This window comes from Oncorhynchus masou, chromosome 3, assembly GCF_036934945.1.
Source record: "Oncorhynchus masou masou isolate Uvic2021 chromosome 3, UVic_Omas_1.1, whole genome shotgun sequence".
In the NCBI taxonomy this organism is placed as follows: Eukaryota; Metazoa; Chordata; class Actinopteri; order Salmoniformes; family Salmonidae; genus Oncorhynchus; species Oncorhynchus masou.
In genome coordinates, this window is record NC_088214.1 from 26641134 (window position 1) to 26669109 (window position 27976).

Here is a 27976-nt window from a genome sequence, read left to right on the forward strand (position 1 = left end):
GTGTCATGATTTAAACTCATTTCAATTGTATTTTGCATGGTTTTCTGAATTATTTAGTCGGATGCACCCCACATTTTCGTATGGGCGTAAGATAGGATATATAATATAAAACGAGTCAGGATTATACATTTACAGTATCTGTGCATTCTTGCTAAAGCGCTTTGAGGACCCCATATTTAAGTGTCCTTTAAAACAATATTCATTGTTAGAGGTGTATCAATAACATATTGTTTCCGTAGCTGACTAGGAGGACAAGGATCTGTGTGTACTGGATCATGTTTTTCTCTTTTTGGCATCCTCTGTGGGCTCAGGCATGGGTTTCTTCCTCTTGTTTTCACTGTGTACTGGAGAGAGATGCATAAGAAAAAGACAGCTTATTTGATTGTGGATCCAATGAGTCCAGGGCCCATATTCACATTGCGTCTCAGAGCAGGAAACCTGATCTAGGATGAGATCTCTCCTTGTCTTATTCATTATGATTTAAAAGGCTAAATTGATACTAGATCACAACTACTACTCTTTTGATAGGCCCAAAACTACAGTATGAAAACAAAAAACGCATTATTCCACTTTGATTGAGAATTGAATCCCTGCACATGTTTCCAAGTACCTTATAAAAAAACAAAAAACATATTGCCCACTGTACTATTATGGGAATGTTAGGGATCATGTGTTGAACGTGGTTCTAACCTGAAGCTGGGCTCCTTCCCTCCTCTCTGTCTGGAGTGGGCCTGTGGGGGGAAGTCTTTACGTGATGACAAGGAGGACGGGGAACAGAGGACCGGGAAGCATGTGCACTGGAAGAGTGTGCAGTAACAGTTTGTCTGCACTCCTCCTGTTGGACTGCTTGAACTGTGGCAATAGGCTTTACCCCTGGGGAGAGGAACGCGGTGTTGTAAGAAGTGAGGGGTGACACCAGTTACCCCTTACAATACATACGGTCTTCAATAGGAAACGCTCCATTGGATTTCCATGCATGGATCAGAACAGACGTACAGTAGGTAAATGACTGAACCTAAACAGGTGTAACCATCAGATGGATCATGTTGAACTGAACAGTTAATTGCTAAATACATAAAAGGGACAGAGGAAAAATGCTGTGAAATCTCAAAAATGCCATATTATGAATGAAAGTTGATGCTTTTTCAATAGGGTGTATTATTCTGGGTCATATAAACAAAGGAGAGTGTGCGTGTGAGAGAGAGAACACAGTCTGTTCTATATCGCATCTTTCTATCTGCAATAACTCTAAACATTTTCCAGTAAAGAGGAGGCGTGGAGTGGAACATAGAAAATGAGGATTTAATAATCTCACATACAGTGCATTCGGAAAGTATTCAAGCCCCTTGACTTTTTCCACATTTTGATATACAACCTTACTCTAAAATTTAATAATTGATTTTCTTCCCTCATCCATCAGAAATACCATATTTACATTAGTATTCAGACCCATTGCTATGAGACTTCGAAATTGAGCTCAGGTGCATCCTGTTTCCATTGATCATCCTTGAGATGTTTCTATAAGATTCTCTAGTCTGATGAAACCAAGATTCTTTGACCTGAATGCCAAGCGTAACGTCTGGAGGAAACCTGGCACCATCCCTACGGTGATGGATTGTGGTGGCAGCATCATATTGTGGGGATTTTTTTAGGAACTGGGAGACTAGTCAGGATTAAGGGAAAGAGGAACGGAGCAAAGTAGAGAGAACCTTGATAAAAACCTGCTCGAGCAGTCAGGACCTCAGACTGGGGCGAAGGATAAAGTTCCAACAGGACAACGACCTTAAACAGACAGTTGCTTCGGGAGAAGTCTCAGAATGTCCTAGAGTGGCCAAGCCAGAGGCCGGACTTGAACCCAATCGAACATGTCTGCAGCGGTGCTCCCCATCCAACCTGACAGAGCTTGAGAAGATCTGCATAGAAGAATGGGAGAAACTCTCCAAATACAGGTGTGCCAAGCTTGTAGCGTCATTCCCAAGAAGACTCAAGGCTGTAATCGCTGCCAAAGGTGCTTTAACAATGTACTGAGTAAAATGGTCTGAATACCTATGTAAATGATATGTTTTTAAAAAAAAATAATGTAATACACCCATAAAAATTTCTAAAAACAATTTTGGGTTTGTCATTATGGGGTATTGTGTGTAGATTGATGGGGGTGGACAATTTAATACATTTTTGAACAAGGCTGTAACGTAAAACAAAATGTGGGGGGAAAATCAAGGGGTCTGAATACTTTTCAAATACACTGTAGATGAGCAGACATAAATGTGAATGAGGCTAATCAAGATGCATGCAACTTTGTCAAGTCAACTATACCTAACACTACAATAAAGTGATTCTTATGGTAAAAGTAGCTCCCATGCTACTTTATTATGGACTCAGCTGACCAGTTGACATCATGTACATTGCAAGAATATCCTCCATTGATTATGCTTTCACACCATGAAAACATAGTAAATGACAAGACAGAAATGTCATGCAAAAATAGGACAATAGAATGCACATAGAAAGATATCTAGGAGATAGAAAGCCTGTTCGTGCAGTTAGTACAGTAGCATGCACTCACACAAAGGGATCAATCCTCTGTAAGCAAAGCAGCAGTATAGAAGGATGAACTGCTTGTTCTGCTAGAAGAAACAGCACACCACGCCACTCAAGACTGTCTGTCCAATCCCCAAAAAAGGATGAAATTCATATTTATTGATTTTAAATTGTTTTACAAAGTACACAAAATTCCTTGTATATTCATGTATCATTTATATAATGAATCGTTAATTTGTGCATGGTTATGCAATCATAACATTAAGACTGAACAACATTTATTGGCATACATGCTGAAATGAACAAAACAACTAAAAAACACTTGTATTAGAACAAATAAAACAGCATATTAACACTTTCTACCAGCATTTATAAAAGAAATGTTACTAACAAAGGTTAGATAAGCAATCAGGTCGTAAACAGGGTTTTAAAGCCAGGGTTACGTTTTCCAGTTAACACTCATATTAATATCCAGATGAAAAAGCAAAGTCATGCTTTATCCAAATGCACAAAGTGTTCCTTGTCCAAAACACTATCAGAGAGAGACTGCAATAGAGCGAAGAAGTGCATACAGAAAGACAGTACAAACAGAAGTTCTCTGATCCTAACTTACTTACACCATGGTCCCAAACGCAAGTATAACACTCCATCCTGAGCCAAATTGTTGACAGCTCGAATTCATAAATACATTAACAAAATGCATAGAAAATTGAATTTACTCAATGGACACTGACCTACAAACTCTAACAAGGGAAAACCAAACATAAGTACAAACATCCAAACAATGACATAACATTGTTTTTTTGAGCTCAAGTTTGTGCTGGTAATGCTCCAGGAGATTACTTGTTATCCAGTCGCAGTAGTTGTTCCTTACCATTGACGGTTAGTGATCTTAACTGTCCGTCTTCTTCCACCTCTACGCGTTCCTGTCCATTCTCCACAATTCTAAAGTATGGATGGGGATTCAAATCATTTTCTAAATCAATGCACTTCAATAAGAACCAATGTTAAAGGATACACTATCATCAGAGGCTATCTGGCCTAATAGAAAAGTAGTTAACTAGTTGCATTTTCCGCTTGACAGCATAACAATTAAAGACTAAACAAAATGATATCAACTTCACTGTGTGGTTAGAGAGCTACTAATCTACCTTTTTGTTGTGATTTTCCTGCCGTTGATGAATTTCGTGGAGGTTGATACGGAGCGGAAGTTGCCCATCCCGCCTCCTCCACCTCCACCCCCGCCGCCAAAAGAGGTGGAGGAGAAGGCAGTGAAGCCACCATGGCCTCCTCCTCCTCCTCCCAGATGACCCATGTGACCCATATGGCCCATAGGACCCATATGGCCCATGTGACCCATGTGTCCGAAAGAGGTAAAGCCTGTCAGGGAACAGAGAGATGACATTCACTTATAGATCCATAACAATCCCATCTCTAAACGCATCAACAAAATACATCATTAAACTGCTTCAAGGAAACGTGATTCTGGATTGATAGCTTTACACTTTATTTGACAGTACAGACAGGACCAGGTGTTTCCTAAGAAATTAGAAGGTGAACTGATAAATAACATACATGTTTGTTTCTTTGGGATGTTTTGATTTAACATGAACAGTACCAGTCAAATGTTTGGACACACCTACTCAATCAAGGGCTTTCTTTATTTTTACATTGTACATTACTTTAAGACACGAAGGTCAGTCAATGCGGAACATTTCAAGAACTTTGAAAGTTTGTTCAAGTGCCGTTGCAAAAACCATCAAGCGCTATGATGAAAATGTCTCTCATGAGGACCACCACAGGAAAGGAAGACCAATAGCTACCTATGCTGCAGAGGATAAGGTCATTAAAGTTAACTGCACCTCAGAAATTGCAGCCCAAATGAATGCTTCACAGAGTTCAAGTAACAGACACATCTCAACATCAACTGTTCAGAGGAGACCACGTAAATCAGGCCTTCATGGTTGAATTGCTGCAAAGAAACCACTACTAAAAGGACACCAGTAAGAAGAAGACACTTGCTTGGGCCAAAAAACACATGAAATGGACATTAGACTGGTGGAAATCTGTTCTTTGGTCTGATGAGTCCAAATTTTAGATTTTTGGTTCCAACCGCCATGTCTTTGTGAGACACAGATTAGGTGAATGGATGATCTCTGTGGTTCTCACCATGAAGCATGGAGGAGGAGGGATGGTGCTTTGCTGGTAACACTGTAGGTGGTTTATCTAGTATTCAAGGCACACTTAAACAGAATGGCTACCACAGCAATATGCAGCGATACACCACCCCATCTGGTATGCGCTTAGTGGGACTATCACTTGTTTTTCAACAGGACAATTATCCAAAACACACCTACAGGCCATGTAAGGGCTATCTGACCAAGGAGAGTGATGGAGTGCTGCATCAGATGACCTGGTCTCCACAATCACCAGACAACCCAATTGAGATGGTTTGGGATGAGTTGTACCGCAGAGTGAAGTAAAAGCAGCCAATATGCTCAGCATATGTGGGAACGCCTTCAAGACTGTTGGAAAAGCATTCCAGGTGAAGATGGTTGAGAGAATGCCAAGAGTGTGCAAACCTGCCATTAAGGCAAGGGGTGGCTATTTTGTAGAACCTGAAATATAAAATCTATTTAAATATGTTTAACACTTTTTTGGTGACATGATTCCATATGTGTTATTTCATTGTTTTGATGTATTCCCTATAATTCTACAATGTAGAAAATAGTAAAATTAAAGAAAAAGCCTTGAATGAGTAGGTGTGTCCTAACTTTTGACTGGTACTGTATATCTGGGACATGTGTTTCCTGACCTGGGTCAAACGCTGTGAAGCCTGCACCAAACGGTGGGAAGCCACCAAATCCCCCGAAGAAGGGTCCCCCCGTTCGACTCCTACTCACTCCCCTGTGGTGCCTCCTCCCTCCACCGAAGAACTCATCCCCAAACGGATCCCCTCCTGCAGGAGAAGAGAAGAAACCGTGTGAAGATAAGAGAGACTGTGTTCAGTTTCTGGGTGACAGCTGAAGTTATAAACAACGAGAAATAGCCTGCATGCTTTCAGATAAATAGACCTACGCACAGAAAGTGAATATAATGCAATTTACTGACTGTAAATCTCCAATCTAGTAGATGCTATGAACTAAATGATTTTTATTATTAGTTTCTGGGATAAGCATACTGATTCTATTGTAACCAACCCAACATGATCCTCATAAAGGACGACTGGGCTCCCTCATTCATCACTGACTTTCCTTCTCTGGTTGCCCATTTCATCTCTGCCTGCCTCTCATCTCTGTGCTCTCCTATCTCCTACTGATTGTCCCCCTCTTCCGTCTGCAGCGCTCTCTGTAAAAGCTTTAAAACATATATATTGTTGACAATGTATTACTAATAGTCAAAAACCAATGCTCGTAGAAAGAGGAGGAAAGGAACTGCTATTAAGGTACACAATAGTACATTTTGGTAGACAGAAGGTGCTCTTTGGTAAACGGGGTGAATTGGTCATCAAAAAGAAACTGACACATTTCGGCTGCATGGCCTTCGTCAGGGAGTACAAAGAAATAATACAATGTCCTCTTTTAAAACAGCTTTTCCAATTAGCCCTAATTTAAAGAGGGACTGGTTACAAAATTGATTGGACACACCTAGTAAGCAATACTATACACACAAAGTGAAATACTGTAGCTATGTTATCAAAAATGTAAACTCCAAGCTGGAAGTATCAGAATGCCTAGAACTGTAGTTCTAACCTTAAATATGACTAGGAGAAGTGTCAAGAACAAGAAAGCAATATATTCCATAGTACACTCGAACACAGCAAACATGAACAACAACAGTCTAAACATAGCTGAGGGCAATTGAGCTAAAAAATGCTCACCAAAGAAATCCGCAAAAGGATCTCGACCACCAAAGAACTCTCTGAAGACATCTTCAGGATTGCGGAACGTGAACCCTTCGTTGAAGTGATCACCATTGTGGTAATGTCCAACTAAATGAAAACAAAAATGATGAATATGGTCAGTGGAAATAATAATAAGTGTTATGATTGTTAATTACAGATGAATAGAGTAACTAACAATTAAACCGTCCACAAATGAATTGTATACATTTCTGACATCCGCCAAGAGCCTAATAAAGAAAGGACTTACCACCTCCTCCACTGTTTGTTGTTAGGCCTGCTTTACCATAGCGATCATACATGTTCCTCTTGTTGGCTACAACAGAATATAAAAACGTGAACTCACATCAAAAAAAAAAAAAACAGTAAAATGATAAACAGGATGATAACAAGTGAGATACACTGGATGCTTGTCAAGGGTTCAGAGGGACATGACACTGGGTAAGTACATACAGATCAGCATATACAGCCTTTATGGGATTATTAAGGTGAATTTCAGAAGGAATCAAATATAATCTTTCGCAACCTCAACTACTCACATCGCATTAACACACAATTTAACAATTGCATAACAGTTGTGGATGCTGCTATTGTATGTGAACAAACAGATTCCTTGAAAATAACTTATTCTGGTTAGATGTATTTTACGTGTCATGGATGCAGATATCAGAGCATTAGTTATTGTTCATATATTATAAATACTGTGTTCTCTTGGCTTCAAACACCTTTCAAAATGTATGACTTACCATCTGACAGAACCTCATAGGCCTCAGAAAGTTCTTTGAACTTTTTCTCTGCTTCTTCCTTATTTTCTGGGTTTTTGTCAGGATGCCATTTTAGTGCCAATTTTCTGTACCTGAAAGCAGAGAAATGCATTAAACAGCAATTCAAGGGGACTTGAAATGTAAGCCTAGCTTATTATCTCAGTATATCAAACATTTAAAACTTCTGAAAATCCATTCATATACATCTAGTGCCAGTCTATCTATTGGAATACATACGCTAAACTTGACAAGACTACTTACGCTTTTTTTATGTCTTCTTGAGATGCATTTCTTAGGACTCCTAAAATGTGATAATATTCCACCATGGTTTTGTATAAACTTTTTCCAACCTGTGTGAATAGGAAACAGTAATGTAAAATTTGCAGGAGTGCACATCTTATACAAACTATTGTGTAAATGGGCAATTATTTACCAGGCCTCAGGGAACAAAAAATGCAAGTACAGCAGTACCTTGAATATGGGATAATCTATGTCTTAAATTACTTTATCCTCCCCAGACTGGACTGGCAGTTGCCTGGTAACTAATTGGCATGCATGAGTGACATCTGGAGGATGGGGGCTTACATCCCATAAAGGTCAACGCTTTATCGTCCAAAGAGGTCACATTCTGGATCAGTGTAGAACATACCCCCTGGTGCAATTTCACAATAACCAGGCCTGATTGACAACCCTGGGTCAACCACAGGGGCAATGCCACAATTGTCCGTATGTTGAAGCTCCTGATCTAGGTAACTAACATGTACTAGTGGGGACATTAATCCTTGTGCTGCGGCTGCGTTAGTCAGGTATACAACGTTAGCTAGCTACTGTTTAACTATCGATTTTATCAGTTGGAAATAATTGCATACAATTTCGCAGAGTCTCATCTTTTTCTCTTTCCGCCATATCTTTGAAATGTCACTCTGCATTCTACTAGCTAATGCGTGCATAATGCTCACTATGTTAACGTTAGCTAGAAGATTGCTAACTCAATAGCATATCCAGTTCTATTCGCCGTCCTGTGCCTCCTAGCATTACACATCACCTAGCAACTCAAAACTAATCATACCAAAGCTAAAGATCATACTGAGTGTTCTAGCCAACATCAACATTTTGCAGTAACTTGCGTTGCTGTCAAAATTATCATTCTGGCTAGCTAACTAATGCCAACCAACAGGCTAGCAAGCTAACTAGCTAGCTAATGTTTTTGTGATGAAGCCCAGCATCAAAGGAATGTGTCACTGGTAAAACAAAGACTTGGTCAAATTACCTAGCTCTTCAGCCGTCCCAGTTTTCTTCTATAGCCTGATAAGTTTCCAGTAATGATTTATTATCGTTTTCCAGTTATGGTTATTCAAGAAAATGCTGCTTTGCCCCAGACAATTCAACAGCCTTAGGTTGTTTGTAGTTTTACGTAACATCCGGTTAGCGAATTCTCTTCTTCTTTGGTGTTTTTGATGACGACCAGACTGTCAGTCGGCGCAACATCGCCCCCTATTTTTTTAAGTAAGCTGGGGGTATAACCAATGTAAAAACGGCAAATTCTGTGAAATAACTGTGTAAAATAACAGAAGATGAAAGCGTATTTGTTCATTCTTAACTTCAATATAAATTATTTGCACAACCTTAATTTGCCTTATTTTTATTTACATGTATTTATTTGTCTACCATGTCTGATTAACAGAAGTGAACAGGAAGGGGGGGGGGGTATTTTGCCACGAGAAAACCGTTTAGGCCAAACACATCCTTGCCCTCTGGCAAATGATCATTGCTTCTCAACAATATTTACTGTCTCTATAACTCTCCTTGTTACCCACACTCAGCATAATTTTCTTCTTGAAGACCAATTATAGATGAACCAAGCAAATTATAACCCTCTCCAACCTTCAAAAGTGTATCCCTTCCTTCCTTCCCTCCCTCAGCTCCTCAAGTAAGGTTCTATCTCTATTTATATCTCTAGTCATTAAATAACAGCTCACAAGTATGTAGAGTCAGAGTCAGTCTGAATAATTGTTTCTGCCATCCTCAGTCGCTCGCAGTCCTATAAATAGAGCCAGGCCTGGTGCTGCATTAGTAGGAGAGGGACTGATTAGAATGAATTTGCTGTGTGAATAAGGTTCTTAGACCTTCTGTAAAAATAACTACTCCTGATTACCTTGGTTTGCTAAAACACTGGGCTGCATGCAACTAAACAAAGACTTACACATTACCTGTCTGATGATTACACCTTAGAAATAGTTCACAGGAAAGAACCCCTCTATGACTCTAAAGAGATATAAGTAACTCAGCAACACACTTATCTGAAACTATTGTCTAGGCCTGTATCTTACATAGACCAAGTGAAAATGGTAGGTTTATTATAAAACAAATGATTTGTCAGTGTTTTTCCCATTCAACAATTTGTGAATGAAGGTTTGTGTTAACTAATTCATAATTCCTTATTCATTCAGTGGTTTGGGAAGAGAGAGAGAGGGCATGCAGGAGAAGATGAGACTGGAGTGAGAGTCATAGGCTTTTTAAAGACAATGCCTTGAATTAATTGCATCCAATGAGCAATGGAGTCAGATTAGAGTCTTGTGACAGTACTTCCAATTAAGCCTGACAGACTGCACTGGGGAAAGCAAATGTGATTAAACTGAATTTCACATTGTGACACTGCATTGTATTACACTGCAGCCCATGTAGAAAGAGTTTAGCCCACTAGCACACATAGTTATATTCCAGATATAGGATGGTGAAACATGGTGATCATAAGCGTGAACATTGTATCAGCGACTTCATGAATAACCCGAACCAAATTGATGCACATTGTCATTCTCTCAAGCTGGTGCTGGCATTGTAATTTTGGGTAAGAACTAGGTGATTTGCTTTCAACTTATTTGGGAGAGGGGAGGAGCTGCTGCTAATGCTGTTGTTGGTAGCATGGCGCTTTAGGCCTAGCTAATATTGATTGACTTCCTTCATATTGTACCTTTGGGAGATTGCGAGAGGTACAGAGGCACTTAGGATATTAAACAAGATGCAAACTTTAGTGGGCTAAACCTTTTAGTGATGCCATTAATTAAACTGGCATTGTGTACATGGGCACTGTCTGGCAGCTGAGGCAGACAGCGTGGGCATGCAGGGTAGCCTGGCAGGTTCACTTTCAGAGAAAAACTAGTGCCAATGAATGATGCAATGGCATTAACATTATATTCCCATAGGAGCAAACTTGTCATGAGAGTTTTTCTCAAAATACTCCATTACTGTTGACTTTGACAGTATTTTCAATAGCATGAGGTCCAATTATTGAGGTCCAGCTGTATTCATCGACCTGACCAAGGCTTTCGACTCTGTCAATCACTGCATTCTTAATGACAGACTCAAAAGCCATGGTTTCTCAAATGACTGCCTCGCCTGGTTCACCAACTACTTCTCAGATGGAGTTCAGTGTGTCAAATCGGAGGGAGGGCCTGTTGTCCGGACCTCTGGCAGTCTCTATGGGGGTGCCACAGTGTTCAGTTCTTGGGCCAACTCTTTTCTCTGTATACATCAATGATGTTGCTCTTGCTGCTGGTGATTCTCTGATCCACCTCTACGCAGACGACACCATTCTGTATACTTCTAGCCCTTCTTTGGACTCTGTGTTAACAAACCTTCAGACGTGCTTCAATGCCATACAACACACCTTCCGTGGCCTCCAACTGCTCTTAAACGCAAGCAAAACTAAATGCATGCTCTTCAACCGATCGCTACCAGCACCTGCCCGCCCATCCAGCATCACTACTCTGGACGGTTCTGACTTAGAATATGTGGATATCTACAAATACTTAGGTGTCTGGTTAGACTGTAAACTCTCCTTCCAGACTCACAATAAGCATCTTCAATCCAAAATTAAATCTAGAATCGGCTTCCTATTTTGCAACAAAGCATCCTTCACTCATGCTGCCAAACATACCCTCGTAAAACTGACTATCCTACCGATCCTTGATGTAATTTACAAAATCGCCTCCAACACTCTACTCAGCAAATTGGATGCAGTCTATCACAGTGCCATCCGTTTTGTCACCAAAGCCCCATATACTACTCACCACTGCGAACTGTATACTCTCCTTGGCTGGCCCTCGTTTTATATTCGTCGCCAAACCCACGGGCTCCAGGTCATCTATAAGTCTTTTCTAGGTAAAGCCCCACCTTATCTCAGCTCACTGGTTACCATAACAGCACCCACCGGAAGCACGCGCTCCAGCAGGTATATTTCACTGGTCACCCCCAAAGCCAACTCCTCTGGCCACCTTTCCTTCCAGTTCTCTGCTGCCAATGACTGGAACGAATTACAAAAATCACTGAAGCTGGAGTCTTATATCTACCTCAATAACTTTAAGCATCAGCTGTCAGAGCAGCTTACCGATCTTTGCACCTACATAGCCCATCTGTTAATAGCCCATCTAACTACCTCATCCCCATATTGTTATTTATTTTTTTGCTCCTTTGCACCCCAGTATCTCTACTTGCATATTCATCTTCTGCACATCTATCACTCCAGTGTTTATTTGCTAAATTGTAATTATTTTGCCACTGTGGCCTATTTATTGCCTTACCTCCCTAATCTTACTACATTTGCACACACTTTATATAGATTTTTATATTGTGTTAGTGACTGTACGTTTGTTTATCCCATGTGTAACTCTGTGTAACTCTGTTGTTTGCGTCGCACTGCTTTGTTCTATCTTGGCCAGGTCGCAGTTGTAAGTGAGAACTTGTTCTCAACTGGCCTACCTGGTTAAATAAAGGTAAAGTGAAAAGTAAATAAATACATTTTTAGAGAATTGAGTTTTCATTCTACTGGAGTACACAAACAAAGTTTTCACATTTGGCCATAAACTTTCACCAGCTCATGAATACGCTGGGAAATCTATACATCACCTCCTTCCCAAAGACTTTTCCTGCCTTTTGAGCTCCATAGCAAAAGCCACTCCGGAATCACACTAACATACTGTATCTTACATCACATGTAGGCATGGATATTGCCGGGGGGTATCATGTTAAAATGATAATTATCCCTATTCGGCTTGAAGGACATGAAAAAGAACGTGTTGTGTGGCATACCAACCAGAATTTGTACCAACATTTTTACTGAGTGTAGTAATATAAATAAAATTTTCAATATATGATAATTTCCCTCAAAGCAATAGAAACTGGAACCTGTTCCTTCTCCAAGACAATGAACAATCAATATAGCTCCAAGGAACATGGTATCTGAGACATTCAATCATAGTTTCTGCCATTACAGCAGCCAATAGCTACCGTATTTGTCTAATCCTATGAAAAAATAAATATAGTTTCTGCCATTGAAAAAAGAAATAATTTATTTGAAAACTGAAATGCTCAGAACCAAACATGTTTTATGTGCTATTAATGGCTGTTTCAAAATCTATTAACACCCATCCATGGGAGGTTAACTTGTCATAAAACCTAGATCAATATTTTACAATTAAACAAGGTTGTTTGTCACTGTATCATTTTAGAATGGATTTTCCATATATTTTCCTCCATGTTAGCGAAATATATTTCTGACATTGGAGAATGTGAGGTACTATATTCCGGGTGTATGACGATTGACTAAAATCCCTGTATGAACCTGAAGCATTTGTTTTTAATTCTGTACAGTGGACTCAATTACTCGGTTTACTCCAATGGCTTCATGGGCACACTTTCACACTTCCTTACGTATCTTCTTACCTTGTGCCTACATTTATCTTCTCACGTTGTGCCTACATGATCTTCTCACGTTGTGCCTACATGATCTTCTCACGTTGTGCCTACATGATCTTCTCACGTTGTGCCTACATGATCTTCTCACGTTGTGCCTACATGATCTTCTTGCATTGTGCCTACATGATCTTCTCGCATTGTGCCTACGTTATCTTCTCAAGTTGTGCCTACATTATCTTCTCATGTTGTGCCTACATGATCTTCTCACGTTGTGCCTACATTATCTTCTCACGTTGTGCCTACATGATCTTCTCACGTTGTGTCTACATTATCTTCTCACGTTGTGCCTACATGATCTTCTCGCATTGTGCCTACGTTATCTTCTCGAGTTGTGCCTACATTATCTTCTCACGTTGTGCCTACATGATCTTCTCACGTTGTGTCTACATTATCTTCTCACGTTGTGCCTACATGATCTTCTCGCATTGTGCCTACGTTATCTTCTCAAGTTGTGCCTACATTATCTTCTCATGTTGTGCCTACATGATCTTCTCACGTTGTGTCTACAGTACCACCCTGTCAGGCTTTCACACTTCACACACGTGTTATTTGCCAGTGTGTTTCAGCTCATTGTCAATAGTAAATCAAGCAAGGAAATCTGGAAAAACCTGAAATGCTGAAAAGCTCCAATTGTCAAGATAAGGATTATAGCATCTCCTTTTCAACATGTCTCAATTAAATAGTACAAGTATCTTGGTGCAGTACTGGGAACACAGTCTACTGGCACATGTCAGATTTATAGTCACTCTTAAAACTACTATTTTTCCTACGAGTTCATTTGGATTACCTGTCATATAGCAAGGTGACTGTTGAGTGACCCTCTGTCTCAGACCAGCTAATTGCAGAGAGACGTACACGATTGTGCGAGTTTGATGGTCGCCTATGGGTACCGTTATGAGGTACTTCACATGAAAGATAGATAACGTCAGTTGTCTGTGATGTCCTTGAGCTGCTTATGGTGGGCAATCATTACCACCCATAAAAAGGAAATACGATGTCTTAATGGACATTCTATGTCTGGTTCTCTCTTGCAATTAAAATGAAAAAACATTACATTTACATTACATTTAAGTCATTTAGCAGACGCTCTTATCCAGAGCGACTTACAAATTGGTGAATTCACCTTCTGACATCCAGTGGAACAGCCACTTTACAATAGTGCATCTAAGTCATTAAGGGGGGGGGGGGGGGGTGAGAAGGATTACTTATCCTATCCTAGGTATTCCTTGAAGAGGTGGGGTTTCAGGTGTCTCCGGAAGGTGGTGATTGACTCCGCTGTCCTGGCGTCGTGAGGGAGTTTGTTCCACCATTGGGGGGCCAGAGCAGCGAACAGTTTTGACTGGGCTGAGCGGGAACTGTACTTCCTCAATGGTAGGGAGGCGAGCAGGCCAGAGGAGGATGAACGCAGTGCCCTTGCTTGGGTGTAGGGCCTGATCAGAGCCTGGAGGTACTGCGGTGCCGTTCCCCTCACAGCTCCGTAGGCAAGCACCATGGTCTTGTAGCGGATGCGAGCTTCAACTGGAAGCCAGTGGAGAGAGCGGAGGAGCGGGGTGACGTGAGAGAACTTGGGAAGGTTGAACACCAGACGGGCTGCGGCGTTCTGGATGAGTTGTAGGGTTTAATGGCACAGGCAGGGAGCCCAGCCAACAGCGAGTTGCAGTAATCCAGACGGGAGATGACAAGTGCCTGGATTAGGACCTGCGCCGCTTCCTGGGTGAGGCAGGGTCGTACTCTGCGGATGTTGTAGAGCATGAACCTACAGGAACGGGCCACCGCCATGATGTTGGTTGAGAACGACAGGGTGTTGTCCAGGATCACGCCAAGGTTCTTAGCGCTCTGGGAGGAGGACACAATGGAGTTGTCAACCGTGATGGCGAGATCATGGAACGGGCAGTCCTTCCCCGGGAGGAAGAGCAGCTCCGTCTTGCCGAGGTTCAGCTTGAGGTGGTGATCCGTCATCCACACTGATATGTCTGCCAGACATGCAGAGATGCGATTCGCCACCTGGTCATCAGAAGGGGGAAAGGAGAAGATTAATTGTGTGTCGTCTGCATAGCAATGATAGGAGAGACCATGTGAGGTTATGACAGAGCCAAGTGACTTGGTGTATAGCGAGAATAGGAGAGGGCCTAGAACAGAGCCCTGGGGGACACCAGTGGTGAGAGCGCGTGGCGAGGAGACAGATTCTCGCCACGCCACCTGGTAGGAGCGACCTGTCAGGTAGGACGCAATCCAAGCGAGGGCCGCGCCGGAGATGCCCAACTCGGAGAGGGTGGAGAGGAGGATCTGATGGTTCACAGTATCGAAGGCAGCCGATAGGTCTAGAAGGATGAGAGCAGAGGAGAGAGAGTTAGCTTTAGCAGTGCGGAGCGCCTCCGTGATGCAGAGAAGAGCAGTCTCAGTTGAATGACTAGTCTTGAAACCTGACTGATTTGGATCAAGAAGGTCATTCTGAGAGAGATAGAGGGAGAGCTGGCCAAGGACGGCACGTTCAAGAGTTTTGGAGAGAAAAGAAAGAAGGAACATCAAGAAAAACCATAGGTCCATTCATACTTTAAGGTGTAGCTTGCTGCTCTCTATTCCAAGTGGTCTTTTTTTGTTGTAAAAAAATGTCACGGTATGAATATTTAAATAATTGCTGACCTTAGCTTCTTTATGGTCTACCAAGGACACCAAGGGCTCCTAAGAGAAAGAGTTTTACAATTGAGGAAAAGTGATTCACAAAACATTATTGCAATATTGTAAGATTTGGTTGTAATACCCATGTATCCTAAAAGGAAACCATATCAAAACATACATGATTATTTACCTGTAGTTGTAATAGATGGCTATTGTCTGTAGGAAAATCAATGTCATATAAGAGCCCTCAGTTCTACGCTGTATTCCCTACAGGCTGTATGTAGTTATTGCTTATCACAATTTTTGTACACCTCAGCAGATTTATCATTAGTGCAGTCAGTGTATTCTAACAGAGAGACTTGGGCCTTCAGTGCCAATCACTTATTTGATTATAAAGCAGTCAAGTTGAGTCAGCTGCTTTGTTCCATTCGATGGGGTCTTGTACTGTAATGGATGTAACATTAAAGTATTATCCTTTGCTTTTTGTTTCACCAGTAATAAGAAGGTATATGTTTTCATACTTCTCAGATTTGTCAATATTATTGCGCTCTTATGTTTTATCACACACAAGTCACAGCCTCCCATGGTGCCACATTCAGTCTGCAAAGTAAACAAACAAAGCAAAAGTGATTACCAGTAATAGACTGGATCTAGATCTTAATGTTAAACTGAATTAGATCATTTGGTTCAGAGAGAAGATCTAAAGTGCCCTTCATTAATTCTTGGAGATGATGTTGCCATGTTTTTTTTTTTTTATCTCAAGAGGAACATAAGCTAGAGAAAAAAAAACAGAATTAAATACAAATCCTACATTTAGGTTTTACTTAATTTACTAAGTGCTACGTCATGTCAAACTCTCGTCTTAAAGATGGATTTTCAATAAATCTGTATGTGGTTAAGATGACAGAAAGCTCCACATATCACAATATGTGGCAGAGCTTATTACAGCCTGAGGAGTTATCGATCTGCCATTTTGTTTGATATTTCCCAGTTCCTTATGGCACTCATGCCCTGAAAGATGCCCAATACAAGCCTGGCTGATGCGGCCCATGTGATCACAGCGCAGGGATAGCTGTGACAAACTGGTCTGGATAGGAGGCCATTTGTTAACGCAGAATTTGCTCAGAAATTGTGCAATAGGTTTGATTGGTTCTCTCAAATGTTCGTTTTTTTCCTCCTCTGGGGTTGAGATTTTAAAATCCAACCTTTGTAATGGAAGGGGGTGGTGTTCGGGTGCTGTGTGTGGCTGTGGGTGTTTGAGTGAGAAAGATACAGAGGATAGCCAAAAGCAAAAAACCCATCATTATCAACGCATTGTGCCGACAACATCACAGAGCCATTCCAAACAAGTTAGGTTTTAGCCAGACTAGCCAAATACTACTTTCAAACCAAACAATCATTATGCACATGTCTAGTGAGGCATGTTTGCTGCTGAAGTGTAGCAAAGGCACCTCACACCACATATCCTTACTTGTAACAAACACAAGAATCCACTTACGATTGACAAAAGCATGTCAATCTATTCAAATATGATTGAATTGTCAATTTGTTGGTAGAACTGATCGATTTAACACTGGTTGATGTATGTTTGATGATGTCAACGTGAAAGGTTACGAGGTTCATAAGCTGATCCTTTGAGTGGTGGCTGGGAAAAAGATTAGTGGCAAGAATTATTGATAATTCCTGTACACATTTCCCATAAAATCCTCTTTTGTTAGTTGTTCAGTGCTGACACTCCATATTGTTCTCTCTAATGGGCCATTTAAAGGGCCCTAAATTCCCCCGATGAGAGAGTGGTTTTGACCGAAACAGGATTACATAATATATTTGAATGTTTGTAAAATTGCGTTATTTTTGTTTTTTGTAATGACATTGTCTAGTTGTTGCTTGCATTGTAAAATAGGATGAGAGTCATTTTATCCTGCAGCTCCATGTTAGAAAACTCCACACAAACACAATTTCAACCACATTTCTAGTGATATCCAATTTCCAACAATTAACTCAGATGTTTCCTTAATGTTAGCATCTAGACTAAATAGATCAACAACTTATGTGGTTGTTGGGCTGGGTTATCACATTTATCAGTGAAGACAAATATTTTTTTGAAATGTAAATACACTGATTATCCAACAAACCTTGTTGTGGATTTGCAAAATTATTGCCTCAGGTTGCCTTGTAACTGTTGCAAAAGGCTTATCGAGAACAATCTGGAACATATGGTGACCTTTTTTCCCCTTCAGCACTAGAGAATGTGACTGACTCAACGAGATATCGACAGTAAAGGGGAAATAAAAAGTACCCCATGAATGAGCTTTGTGTGGAGGATTTATTATAACAATCTTCACTTTCCTCCTATTTCTATACTTCCTAAAATACAAGGATCCGAGCATAATACATCTCTTGTTAAAGAGAACCGCAACAGTAAAGTCGTTAGCACAATATGTTTTCTCATACAATACATATACCATTACATCATGGAAGGGCCATGACCACAGGTGTCAGTCAGAAAGGAGAAAAGGTTTGCTGAAAGGTTTTTTCTGTCTAAATTGTTTTACTTTGGTGGAAGCGTTATATTTCCTGCTCTAGAACATGAGACAAGACTCAACAGAGGAATGAGGTGTGGAATACTTGCTATACTATAGCTGAGTAAAAATCCTGTGGTTGTGAGTTTTGGGTGTGTGAGTGTGAGGAACTTGTGTCAACGTTGACACATTTGAATAGGTTGCTCATCATTATGGTTCTTGTCAAGCTTACTAGTGTCATTTCAATGATTTTGTATACTTTTGGATGGGTGGTGGAAGTAGGTCTAAGTGGTGGTAAATCTGAACTATTGATATTTTTGTGTTCACAGTGAAAACACTGAACACATTTCATACATTTGAATAGCGTGATTGCACGAGAAGTCGATATAACATCGAACAAGCTCAATATGCATCACATCAAAATCAATGAACACAAATGTTATTTATATAGCACTTTTAACAACAACGATTGTCACAGAGTGCTTTACAACAACTCGGCCCAGACCCCAACGAGCAAGCAGCAGTTATGTGGCAAGGTGAAGATGGAAGGAGCCTTCTTTAGGTGTACAGAGTAGGAGGTTGGAGTGACAAACTGAGTATAAAGTTGATATCGGAAGTTTACATACACTTAGGTTGGAGTCATTAAAACTAGTTTTTCAACCACTCCACAAATTTCTTGTTAACAAACTACAGTTTTGGCAATTCGGTTTGGACATGTACTATGTGCTTGACACAAATCATTTTCCCAAAAATTGTTTACAGACAGATTGTTTCACTTATAATTCACTGTATCATAATTCCAGTGGGTCAAAAGTGTACATACACTATGTTGACTGTGCCTTTAAACAGCTTGGAAAGTTCCAGAAAATGATGTCATGGTTTTAGAAGCTTCTGACAGGCAAATTGACATCATTTGAGTCAATTTGAGGTGTACCTGTGGATGTATTTCAAGGCTCATCTTCTATCTCTTCTATGTTCATCTGTACAAACAATAGTACGCAAGTATAAACACCATGGGACCACGAAGCCGTCATACCGCTCAGGAAGGAGACGCGTTCTGTCCCCTAGAGATGAATGTACTTTGGTGCGAAAAGTGCAAATCAATCCCAGAACAACAACAAAGGACCATGTGAAGATGCTGAAGGAAACAGGTACCAAAGTATCTATATTCACAGTAAAACGAGTCCTATATCGACATTACCTGACAGGACACTCAGCAAGGAAGAAGCCACTTCTCCAAAACCCCCACAAAAAGCCAGACTACGGTTTACAACTCCACATGGGGACAAAGATCATACTTTTTGGAGAAATGTCCTCTGTTCTGATGAAACAAAAATAGACCGTTTGGCTATAATGACCATCGTTATGTTTGGAGGAAAAAGGGGGAGTCTTGTACGCCGAGGAATACCATCCCAACCGTGAAGCACGGTGTGGCAGCATCATGTTGTGGGGGTGCTTTGCTGCAGGAAGGACTGGTGCACTTCACAAAATAGATGGCATAATGAGGGAGGAAAAGTATATGGATATGTTGAAGCAAGATCTCAAGACATCAGTCAGGAAGTTAAAGATTGGTCGCAAATGGGTTGTCCAAATGGACAATGACCCCAAGCATACTTCCAAAGTTGCTGCAAAATGGCTTAAGGACAACAAAGTCAAGGTATTGGAGAGGCCATCACAAAGCCCTGACCTCAATCCCATAGAAAATGTGTGGGCAGAACTGAAAAAGCGTGTGTGAGCAAGGAGGCCTACAAACCTGACTCAGTTACTGTTAGGAGGAAAGGGCCAAAATTCACCCAACTTATTGTGAGAAGCTTGTGGAAGGCTACCCGAAACGTTTGACCCAAGTTAAACAATTTAAAGGCAATGCTACCAAATATTAATTGAGAGTATGTAAACTTCTGACCCACTGGGAATGTGATGAAAGAAATAAAAGCTGAAATAAATTGTTCTCTCTACTAGACCCTGCTAGGTAAAGTCCCCACTTATCTCAGCTCGCTGGTCACCATAGCAGCACCCACCTGTAGCACGCAATCCATCAGGTACAGTATATCTCTCTGGTCACCCCCAAACCCAATTCCTCCTTTGGCCGCCTCTCCTTACAGTTCTCTGCTGCCAATGACTGGAACGAACTACAAAAATCTCTGAAACTGGAAACACTTATCTCCCTCACTAGCTTTAATCGCCAGCTGTCAGAGCAGCTCACAGATTACTGCACCTGTACATAGCCCATCTGTAATTTAGCCCAAATAACTACCTCTTCCCCTACTGTATTTATTTATTTATTTTTCTCCTTTGCACCCCATTATTTTTATTTCTACTTTGCACATTCTTCCACTGCAAATCTACCATTCTTGCTATATTGTATTTACTTTGCCACCATGTTCTTTTTTTGCCTTTATGTCCCTTATCTCACCTCATTTGCTCACATTGTATATAGACTTATTTTTCTACTGTATTATTGACTGTATGTTTGTTTTACTCCATGTGTATCTCTGTATTGTTGTATGTGTCATACTGCTTTGCTTTATCTTGGCCAGGTCGCAATTATATATGAGAACTTGTTCTCAACTTGCCTACCTGGTTAAATAAAGGTGAAATAAAAATAAATTAAATAAACATTATTCTGACATTTCACATTCTTAAAATAAAGTGCTGATCCTAACTGAATTTTTACTAGGATTAAATGTCAGGAAATGTGAAAAAAAACTGAGTTTAAATGTATTTGGCTAAGGTGTATGTAAACTTCCGACTTCAACTGTATTCAATCAGATCTCAAGATCTTCAAGAGAGTGTCACCATGTATACTACCAAAAGCCTTGAAGTCTATGAAGTGAGAATTGGGAAGTTCAGAATCCTGCTTGCTCCTTCTTTAGTTTGGTGTCAATGGCTGACTCTGTACATTTTTGGTGATGTAGAATAAAAAATGGTTTATTAAAAAATAGTTGATGGCATTACCCCCAAATTGAGATTCACTTTCCAGCATTAGATTCAATTCCAAAAATATAATATTTAAAAAACATTATATTGTGTGCATTGTCAGAAACAACGATTTAATTGGATTTCTTAATCAATGGCTTACCCTCGTTCACCATTATATAATAATTTGAACTTTATGATGTTGTGCTTGGCACAATTGTAATCCTTGACCATCAAAACATAGCCGTAGACATTACCTTTTCTGTGTTATCGTGTTTGGTTCAGCAGATATGAACACAAGAACATGTGTTGTCTGGCTTTGGGCAGGAGGTGTTTTGGAGATTCGTCACTAGTTACCACAGCCACAAAGTCATACACTATGCTTATTTCTTAAATTATTCATCATATAATGTGATTGTAAACCTAACCCTAACCTTAACCCTAACCCTAACCGCTCTGCTAACCTTATACCTAACCTGAACCTTTGATTGAGACCAAAAATGAAGATTGTTGGTGCACAGGCAAGAAGTGAGGCTGGAGGTGAGGTCTTTGCCAGAGCTCCATTGATTGGCACAGCAGCGTAGATCAGCTCCTGGCCCCTCATCAAAAATATTTGTCAATCACACACACACACACGCACACTCACACACACACACACACACACACACACACACACACACACACACACACACACACACACACACACACACACACACACACAGAGCACTGATTACATATTATCAATGGTGGCTATGATTAGCCTGGGGGAACCAACCTGATCACTGCGTTAGTTTGATACGTTTGATAACCCAATTGTGAAACATCATTTTTGTAAACTGACCTTATGTGCTGGTTATTTTCTACTTCTTAGACGCATATACTGTCCAAGACATAACCTAGCCTGGTAGAACCAGCCTGATGGCTGTGTTCACCATTCTATTTCACTTCACATTTAAGGATATCTGAAGTGAAATAGAATGGTGAACACAGCCATCAGGCTGGTTCTACCAGGCTAGGTTATGTCTTGGACAGTATATGCGTCTAAGAAGTAGAAAATAACCAGCACATAAGGTCAGTTTACAAAAATGATGTTTCACAATTGGGTTATCAAACGTATCAAACTAATGAAGTGAGTTACCTTCTGTACTTGTATAAATGATGAGCCTGTGAAAGCTGTTGCCGACAGGTGAAGTTTGCTGGCCGGATAGTTGCCAACATGTGGCTGACTGCTCCATTCATAGGAATGCTCACAGTGAGGGCATGTCTGCATGATGGTCATGAGGGCCCCCTTGATGGTCTTCTTTATGCTGCATGTTCGGCTTCAAACTGGACATCTCTCGACCCCAAAATATTGTGGGGGCTGTTAACGTTATCGATCATAGTCTCCTGCTGGAAAAACATATGTGTTATGTCTTTACACCGCCTGCAATATTGTGGATAAAGTTACCTGTCTTTTTTTAATTTAACCTTTATTTAACCAGGCAAGTCAGTCTAACAGAACAAAAAGGGTGTTCTTTAATGGAAGCCTCTCCAACATAATCCAGGTAGAATCAGGAATTCCCCATGGCAGCAGTCTAGGCCACTTTACTAACAACATACCACTGACTTTGAGTAAAGCCAGTATGTCTATGTATGCGGATGACTCAACACCATACACGTCAGCTACTACAGCGACTGAAATGACTGCAACACTTAACAAAGAGCTGCAGTTAGTTTCAGAGTGGGTGGCAAGGAATAAGTTAGTCCAAAATATTTCAAAACTAAAAGCACCGTATTTGGGACAAATCATTCACTAAACCCTAAACCTCAACTAAGATGGGGAGAAGTCTGTCCATAATAAAGCGCTGCTCTACCTTCTTAACAGCACTATCAACAAGGCAGGTCCTACCGGCCCTAGTTTTGTCGCACCTGGACTACTATTCAGTCGTGTGGTCAGGTGCCACAAAAAGGGACTTGGGAAAATGGCAATTTGCTCAGAACAGGGCAGCCCGGCTGGCCCTTGGATCTGCACAAAGAGAGCTAACATTAATAATATGCATGCTATTCTCTCCTGGCTCAAAGTGGAGAAGAGATTGACTTCATCACTACTTGTATTTATATCAACAACTGTAATATCTTCTGTTTCACTGAGTCATGGCTGAACGACGACATGGATAAAATACAACTGCCTCCGGTAAGTCAAGGGAGGCTGTCTGTGTATATTTGTAAACAACAGCTGGTGCACGAAATCTAATATTAAGGAAGTCTCAAGGTTTTGCTCGCCTGTGGTAGAGTATCTCATGATAAGCTGTAGACCACACTATTATCAAGAGAGTTTTCATCTATATTTTTCGTAACTGTCTATTTACCACCACAAACCAATGCAGGCACTAAGTCAGCACTCAATGAGCTGTATAAGGCCATAAGCAAACAGGAAAAAGCTCATCCAGAAGTGGCGCTCCTAGTGGCCGGGGACTTTAATGCAGGGAAACTTAAATCTGTCTTACCTCATTTCTACCAGCATGTTAAATGCGCAACCAATAGGGAACAATCTCTAGACCACCTTTACTCTACAAACAGAGAAATGTAAAAAGCTCTCCCTCGCCTTCCATTTGGCAAATCTGACCACAATTCTATCCCCCTGATTCCTGCTTACAAGCAAACACTAAAGCAGGAAGCACCCGTGAGTCTATTAATAAAGATGTGGTCAGATGACGCAGATACTAAGCTACAGGACTGTTTTGCTAGCACAGACTGGAATATGTTCTGGGATTCTTCCGATGGCATTGAGGAGTACATCACATCAGTCTCTGGCTTCATCAATAAGTGCATCGATGACGTCATGCCCACAGTGAACGTATGTACATACCCCAACCAGAAGCCATGGATTACACGCAACATCTGCACTGAGCTAAAGGGTAGAGCTACCGCTTTCAAGGAGTAGGACTCTTACCTGGCCGCTTAAAAGAAATCTCATTATGCCCTCAGACGAACCATCAAACAGGCAAAGCCTCAGGACTGAACATCATCATCAGGACTCCAACATCATCATTAAGTTGGCAGATGACACAACAGTGGTAGGCCTGATCACTGACAACGATGAGACAGCCTATAGGAGGGCGGTCAGAGACCTGGCCGTGTGGTGCTAGTATAACAACCTCTCCCTCAACATGATCAAGACAAATGAGATGATAGTGGACTACAGGAAAAGGAGGACCGAGCACGCCCTCATTCTGATCGACGGGTCTGTAGTGGAGCAGGTTGAGAGCTTCAAGTTCCGACTGCAAGGCATTACAAAGGGTAGTGCGTATGGCCCAGTACATCACTGGGGCCAAGCGTCCTGGCATCCTGGACCTCTATACCAGGCGATGTCAAGGAAGGTCCTAAAAATCGTCAAAAACTCCAGCCACCCTAGTCATAGACTGTTCTCTCTGCTACCTCACAGCAAGCGGTACCGGAGCACCAAGTCTAGGTCCTCGGAGCGCCTTAATGTTTCTAGACCCAGGAAGAGTAGCTGCTGCCTTAGCTAATGTGGATCCATAATAAATACAAATACAAAACTGCAGCAGGCCATCTTATGAGGTGGTGTTGACTAGGAGGGCCTTTGACAGGGTGAAATTATAGACAACCAAATGGTAAATTCCATTTGGTTCAAAAGGAAGAACAAAGCTTTTGGCTAATGCACTTCACAACCAAAATGACCCTACTAGATGTATCTACTTGGAACATTTCACATAACATACATTACCTGCCTTTGTTGATTAACCTGTGTCATCAGGGCAGTAACTCGGGTAAAGATCAGATGTGTCATGATTTTATTGTAATTTCAAATTTAATTTCACCTTTATTTAACCAGGTAGGCCAGTTGAGAAGTTCTCATTTACAACTGCAACCTGGCCAAGATAAAGCAAAGCAGTGCGACAAAAGCAACAACACAGAGTTACACATGGGATAAACAAACGTACAGTCACTAACACAATAGAAAAATCTATATACATTGTGTGCAAATATAGTAAGATTAGGGAGGTAAGGCAATAAATAGGCCATACAGTAAGTCTCCAGCATCAGGGATTTTTGCAATTCGTTCCAGTCATTGGCAGCAGACAACTGGAAGGAAAGGCAGCAAAAGAAGGAGTTGGCTTTAGGGCTGACCAGAGAAATAAACCTGCTGGAGCACATGCTACGGGTGGGTGTTGCTATGGTGACCAGTGAGCTAAGATAATGCGGGGCTTTACCTAGCAAAGACTTATAGATGACCTGGAGTCAGTGGGTTTGGCGACGAATATGAAGCGAGGGCCAGCCGACTAGAGCTTACAGGTAGCAGTGGTGGGTGGTATAAGGTGCTTTAGTAACAAAACGGATGGCACTGTGATAAACTGCATCCAATTTGCTGAGTAGAATATTGGAAGCTATTTTGTAGATGACATCGCCGAAGTCGAGGATCGGTAGGATAGTCAGTTTTACGAGGGTAAGTTTTGCGGCGTGAATGAAGGACGCTTTGTTGCGGAAGAGCCGACTCTAGATTTGATTTTAGATTGGAGATGTTTGATATGAATGTGGAAGGAGAGATACAGTCTAGCCAGACACCTAGGTACTTATAGATGTCCACATATTCTAGGTCGGGACCATCCAGGGTGGTGATGCTAGTCGGGCGTGCGGGTGCAGGCAGCGAATGGTTGAAAAGCATGCATTTGTTTTTACTAGCGTTTAAGAGCAGTTGGAGGCCACGGAAGGAGGTATGTATGGCATTGAAGCTTGTTTGGAGGTTAGATAGCACAGTGTCCAAGGAAGGGCCAGAAGTATACAGAATGGTGTCGTCTGCGTAGAGGTGGATCAGGGAATCGCCCGCAACAAGAGCAACATCATTGATATATACAGAGAAAAGAGTCAGTTCGAGAATTGAACCCTGTGGTACCCCCATAGAGACAGCCAGAGGACCGGACAACATGCCCTCCGATTTGACACACTGAACTCTGTCTGCAAAGTAGTTGGTGAACCAGGCAAGGCAGTCATTAGAAAAACCGAGGCTACTGAGTCTGCCGATAAGAATATGGTGATTGACAGAGTTGAAAGCCTTGGCCAGGTCGATGAAGACGGCTGCACAGTACTGTCTTTTATCGATGGTGGTTATGATATCGTTTAGTACCTTGAGCATGGCTGAGGTGCACTCGTGACCAGCTCGGAAACCAGATTGCACAGCGGAGAAGGTACGGTGGGATTCGAGATGGTCAGTGAGCTGTTTGTTGACTTGGCTCTCGATGACCTTAGATAGGCAGGGCAGGATGGATATAGGTCTGTAACAGTTTGGGTCCAGGGTGTCTCCCCCTTTGAAGAGGGGGATGACTGCGGCAGCTTTCCAATCCTTGGAGATCTCAGACGATATGAAAGAGAGGTTGAACAGGCTGGTAATAGGGGTTGCGACAATGGCGGCGGATAATTTCAGAAATAGAGGGTCCAGATTGTCAAGCCCAGCTGATTTGTATGGGTCCAGGTTTTGCAGCTCTTTCAGAACATCTGCTATCTGGATTTGGGTAAAGGAGAAGCCGGGAGGCTTGGGCGAGTAGCTGCGGGGAGGGGGGGGGGAGCTGTTGGCCGAGGTTGGAGTAGCCAGGAGGAAGGCATGGCCAGCCGTTGAGAGATGCTTGTTGAAGTTTTCGATTATTTTCGGGTTGGGAACATAGAATAAAAGTTGAAGATTTCTGGGCATGGTAGAATAGATTCAGGGCATAATGTATAGACAATAGTATGGTAGGATGTGAGTACAGTGGAGGTAAACCTAGGCATTGAGTGACAATGAGAGAGGTTTCGTCTCTGGTGGGAACAGTTAAGCCAGGTGAGGTCTCCGCATGTGTCGGGGGTGTCATAACCTCACATGGTCTCTCCTATCATTGCTATGCAGACGACACACAATTAATCTTCTCCTTTCCCCCTTCTGATGACCAGGTGGCGAATCGCATCTCTGCATGTCTGGCAGACATATCAGTGTGGATGACGGATCACCACCTCAAGCTGAACCTCGGCAAGACGGAGCTGCTCTTCCTCCCGGGGAAGGACTGCCCGTTCCATGATCTCGCCATCACGGTTGACAACTCCATTGTGTCCTCCTCCCAGAGCGCTAAGAACCTTGGCGTGATCCTGGACAACACCCTGTCGTTCTCAACTAACATCAAGGCGGTGGCCCGTTCCTGTAGGTTCATGCTCTACAACATCCGCAGAGTACGACCCTGCCTCACACAGGAAGCGGCGCAGGTCCTAATCCAGGCACTTGTCATCTCCCGTCTGGATTACTGCAACTCGCTGTTGGCTGGGCTCCCTGCCTGTGCCATTAAACCCCTACAACTCATCCAGAACGCCGCAGCCCGTCTGGTGTTCAACCTTCCCAAGTTCTCTCACGTCACCCCGCTCCTCCGCTCTCTCCACTGGCTTCCAGTTGAAGCTCGCATCCGCTACAAGACCATGGTGCTTGCCTACGGAGCTGTGAGGGGAACGGCACCGCAGTACCTCCAGGCTCTGATCAGGCCCTACACCCAAACAAGGGCACTGCGTTCATCCACCTCTGGCCTGCTCGCCTCCCTACCACTGAGGAAGTACAGTTCCCGCTCAGCCCAGTCAAAACTGTTCGCTGCTCTGGCCCCCCAATGGTGGAACAAACTCCCTCACGACGCCAGGACAGCGGAGTCAATCACCACCTTCCGGAGACACCTGAAACCCCACCTCTTTAAGGAATACCTAGGATAGGATAAAGTAATCCTTCTCACCCCCCCCCCCTTAAATGATTTAGATGCCCTATTGTAAAGTGGCTGTTCCACTGGATGTCATAAGGTAAATTCACCAATTTGTAAGTCGCTCTGGATAAGAGCGTCTGCCAAATGACTTAAATGTAAAATGTAAATGTGGGTGGAACAAAATATCTATCTAAGGCATGTTGAGCGGGACTGAGGGCTCTACAGTGAAATAAAACAATGTTGCGCGGGACATGC

The 27976-nt window shown here is 41.9% G+C and overlaps 1 protein-coding gene across 1 annotated transcript; it reads right to left on the reverse strand.

The window, feature by feature from the left end:
* Positions 1-148: 148 nt before the first annotated feature.
* LOC135513703 (dnaJ homolog subfamily B member 6-like) lies at positions 149-8637 on the reverse strand. The gene is made up of 10 exons (XM_064936581.1): positions 8477-8637; positions 7468-7556; positions 7189-7298; positions 6693-6758; positions 6422-6532; positions 5357-5500; positions 3693-3921; positions 3416-3486; positions 691-873; positions 149-344 (listed from the first exon to the last, which is right to left on the reverse strand). Exons 2-10 carry the CDS (start codon positions 7530-7532, stop codon positions 274-276), a joined length of 1050 nt encoding a protein of 349 aa, XP_064792653.1. The 5' UTR covers positions 7533-7556; positions 8477-8637; the 3' UTR covers positions 149-273.
* Between the last annotated feature and the right edge of the window lie 19339 nt (positions 8638-27976).

Excerpts from the sequence above, each read along its gene's own strand:
- LOC135513703 (XM_064936581.1), bottom strand. The coding sequence starts at position 7,532 with ATGGTGGAATATTATCACATTTTAGGAGTCCTAAGAAATGCATCTCAA. Across the intron at positions 7,299-7,467 it reads CAAGAAGACATAAAAAAAGC|GTACAGAAAATTGGCACTAA; the intron begins GTAAGTAGTCTT and ends CTCTGCTTTCAG. Across the intron at positions 6,533-6,692 it reads AACAAACAGTGGAGGAGGTG|TTGGACATTACCACAATGGT; the intron begins GTAAGTCCTTTC and ends GTTTTCATTTAG.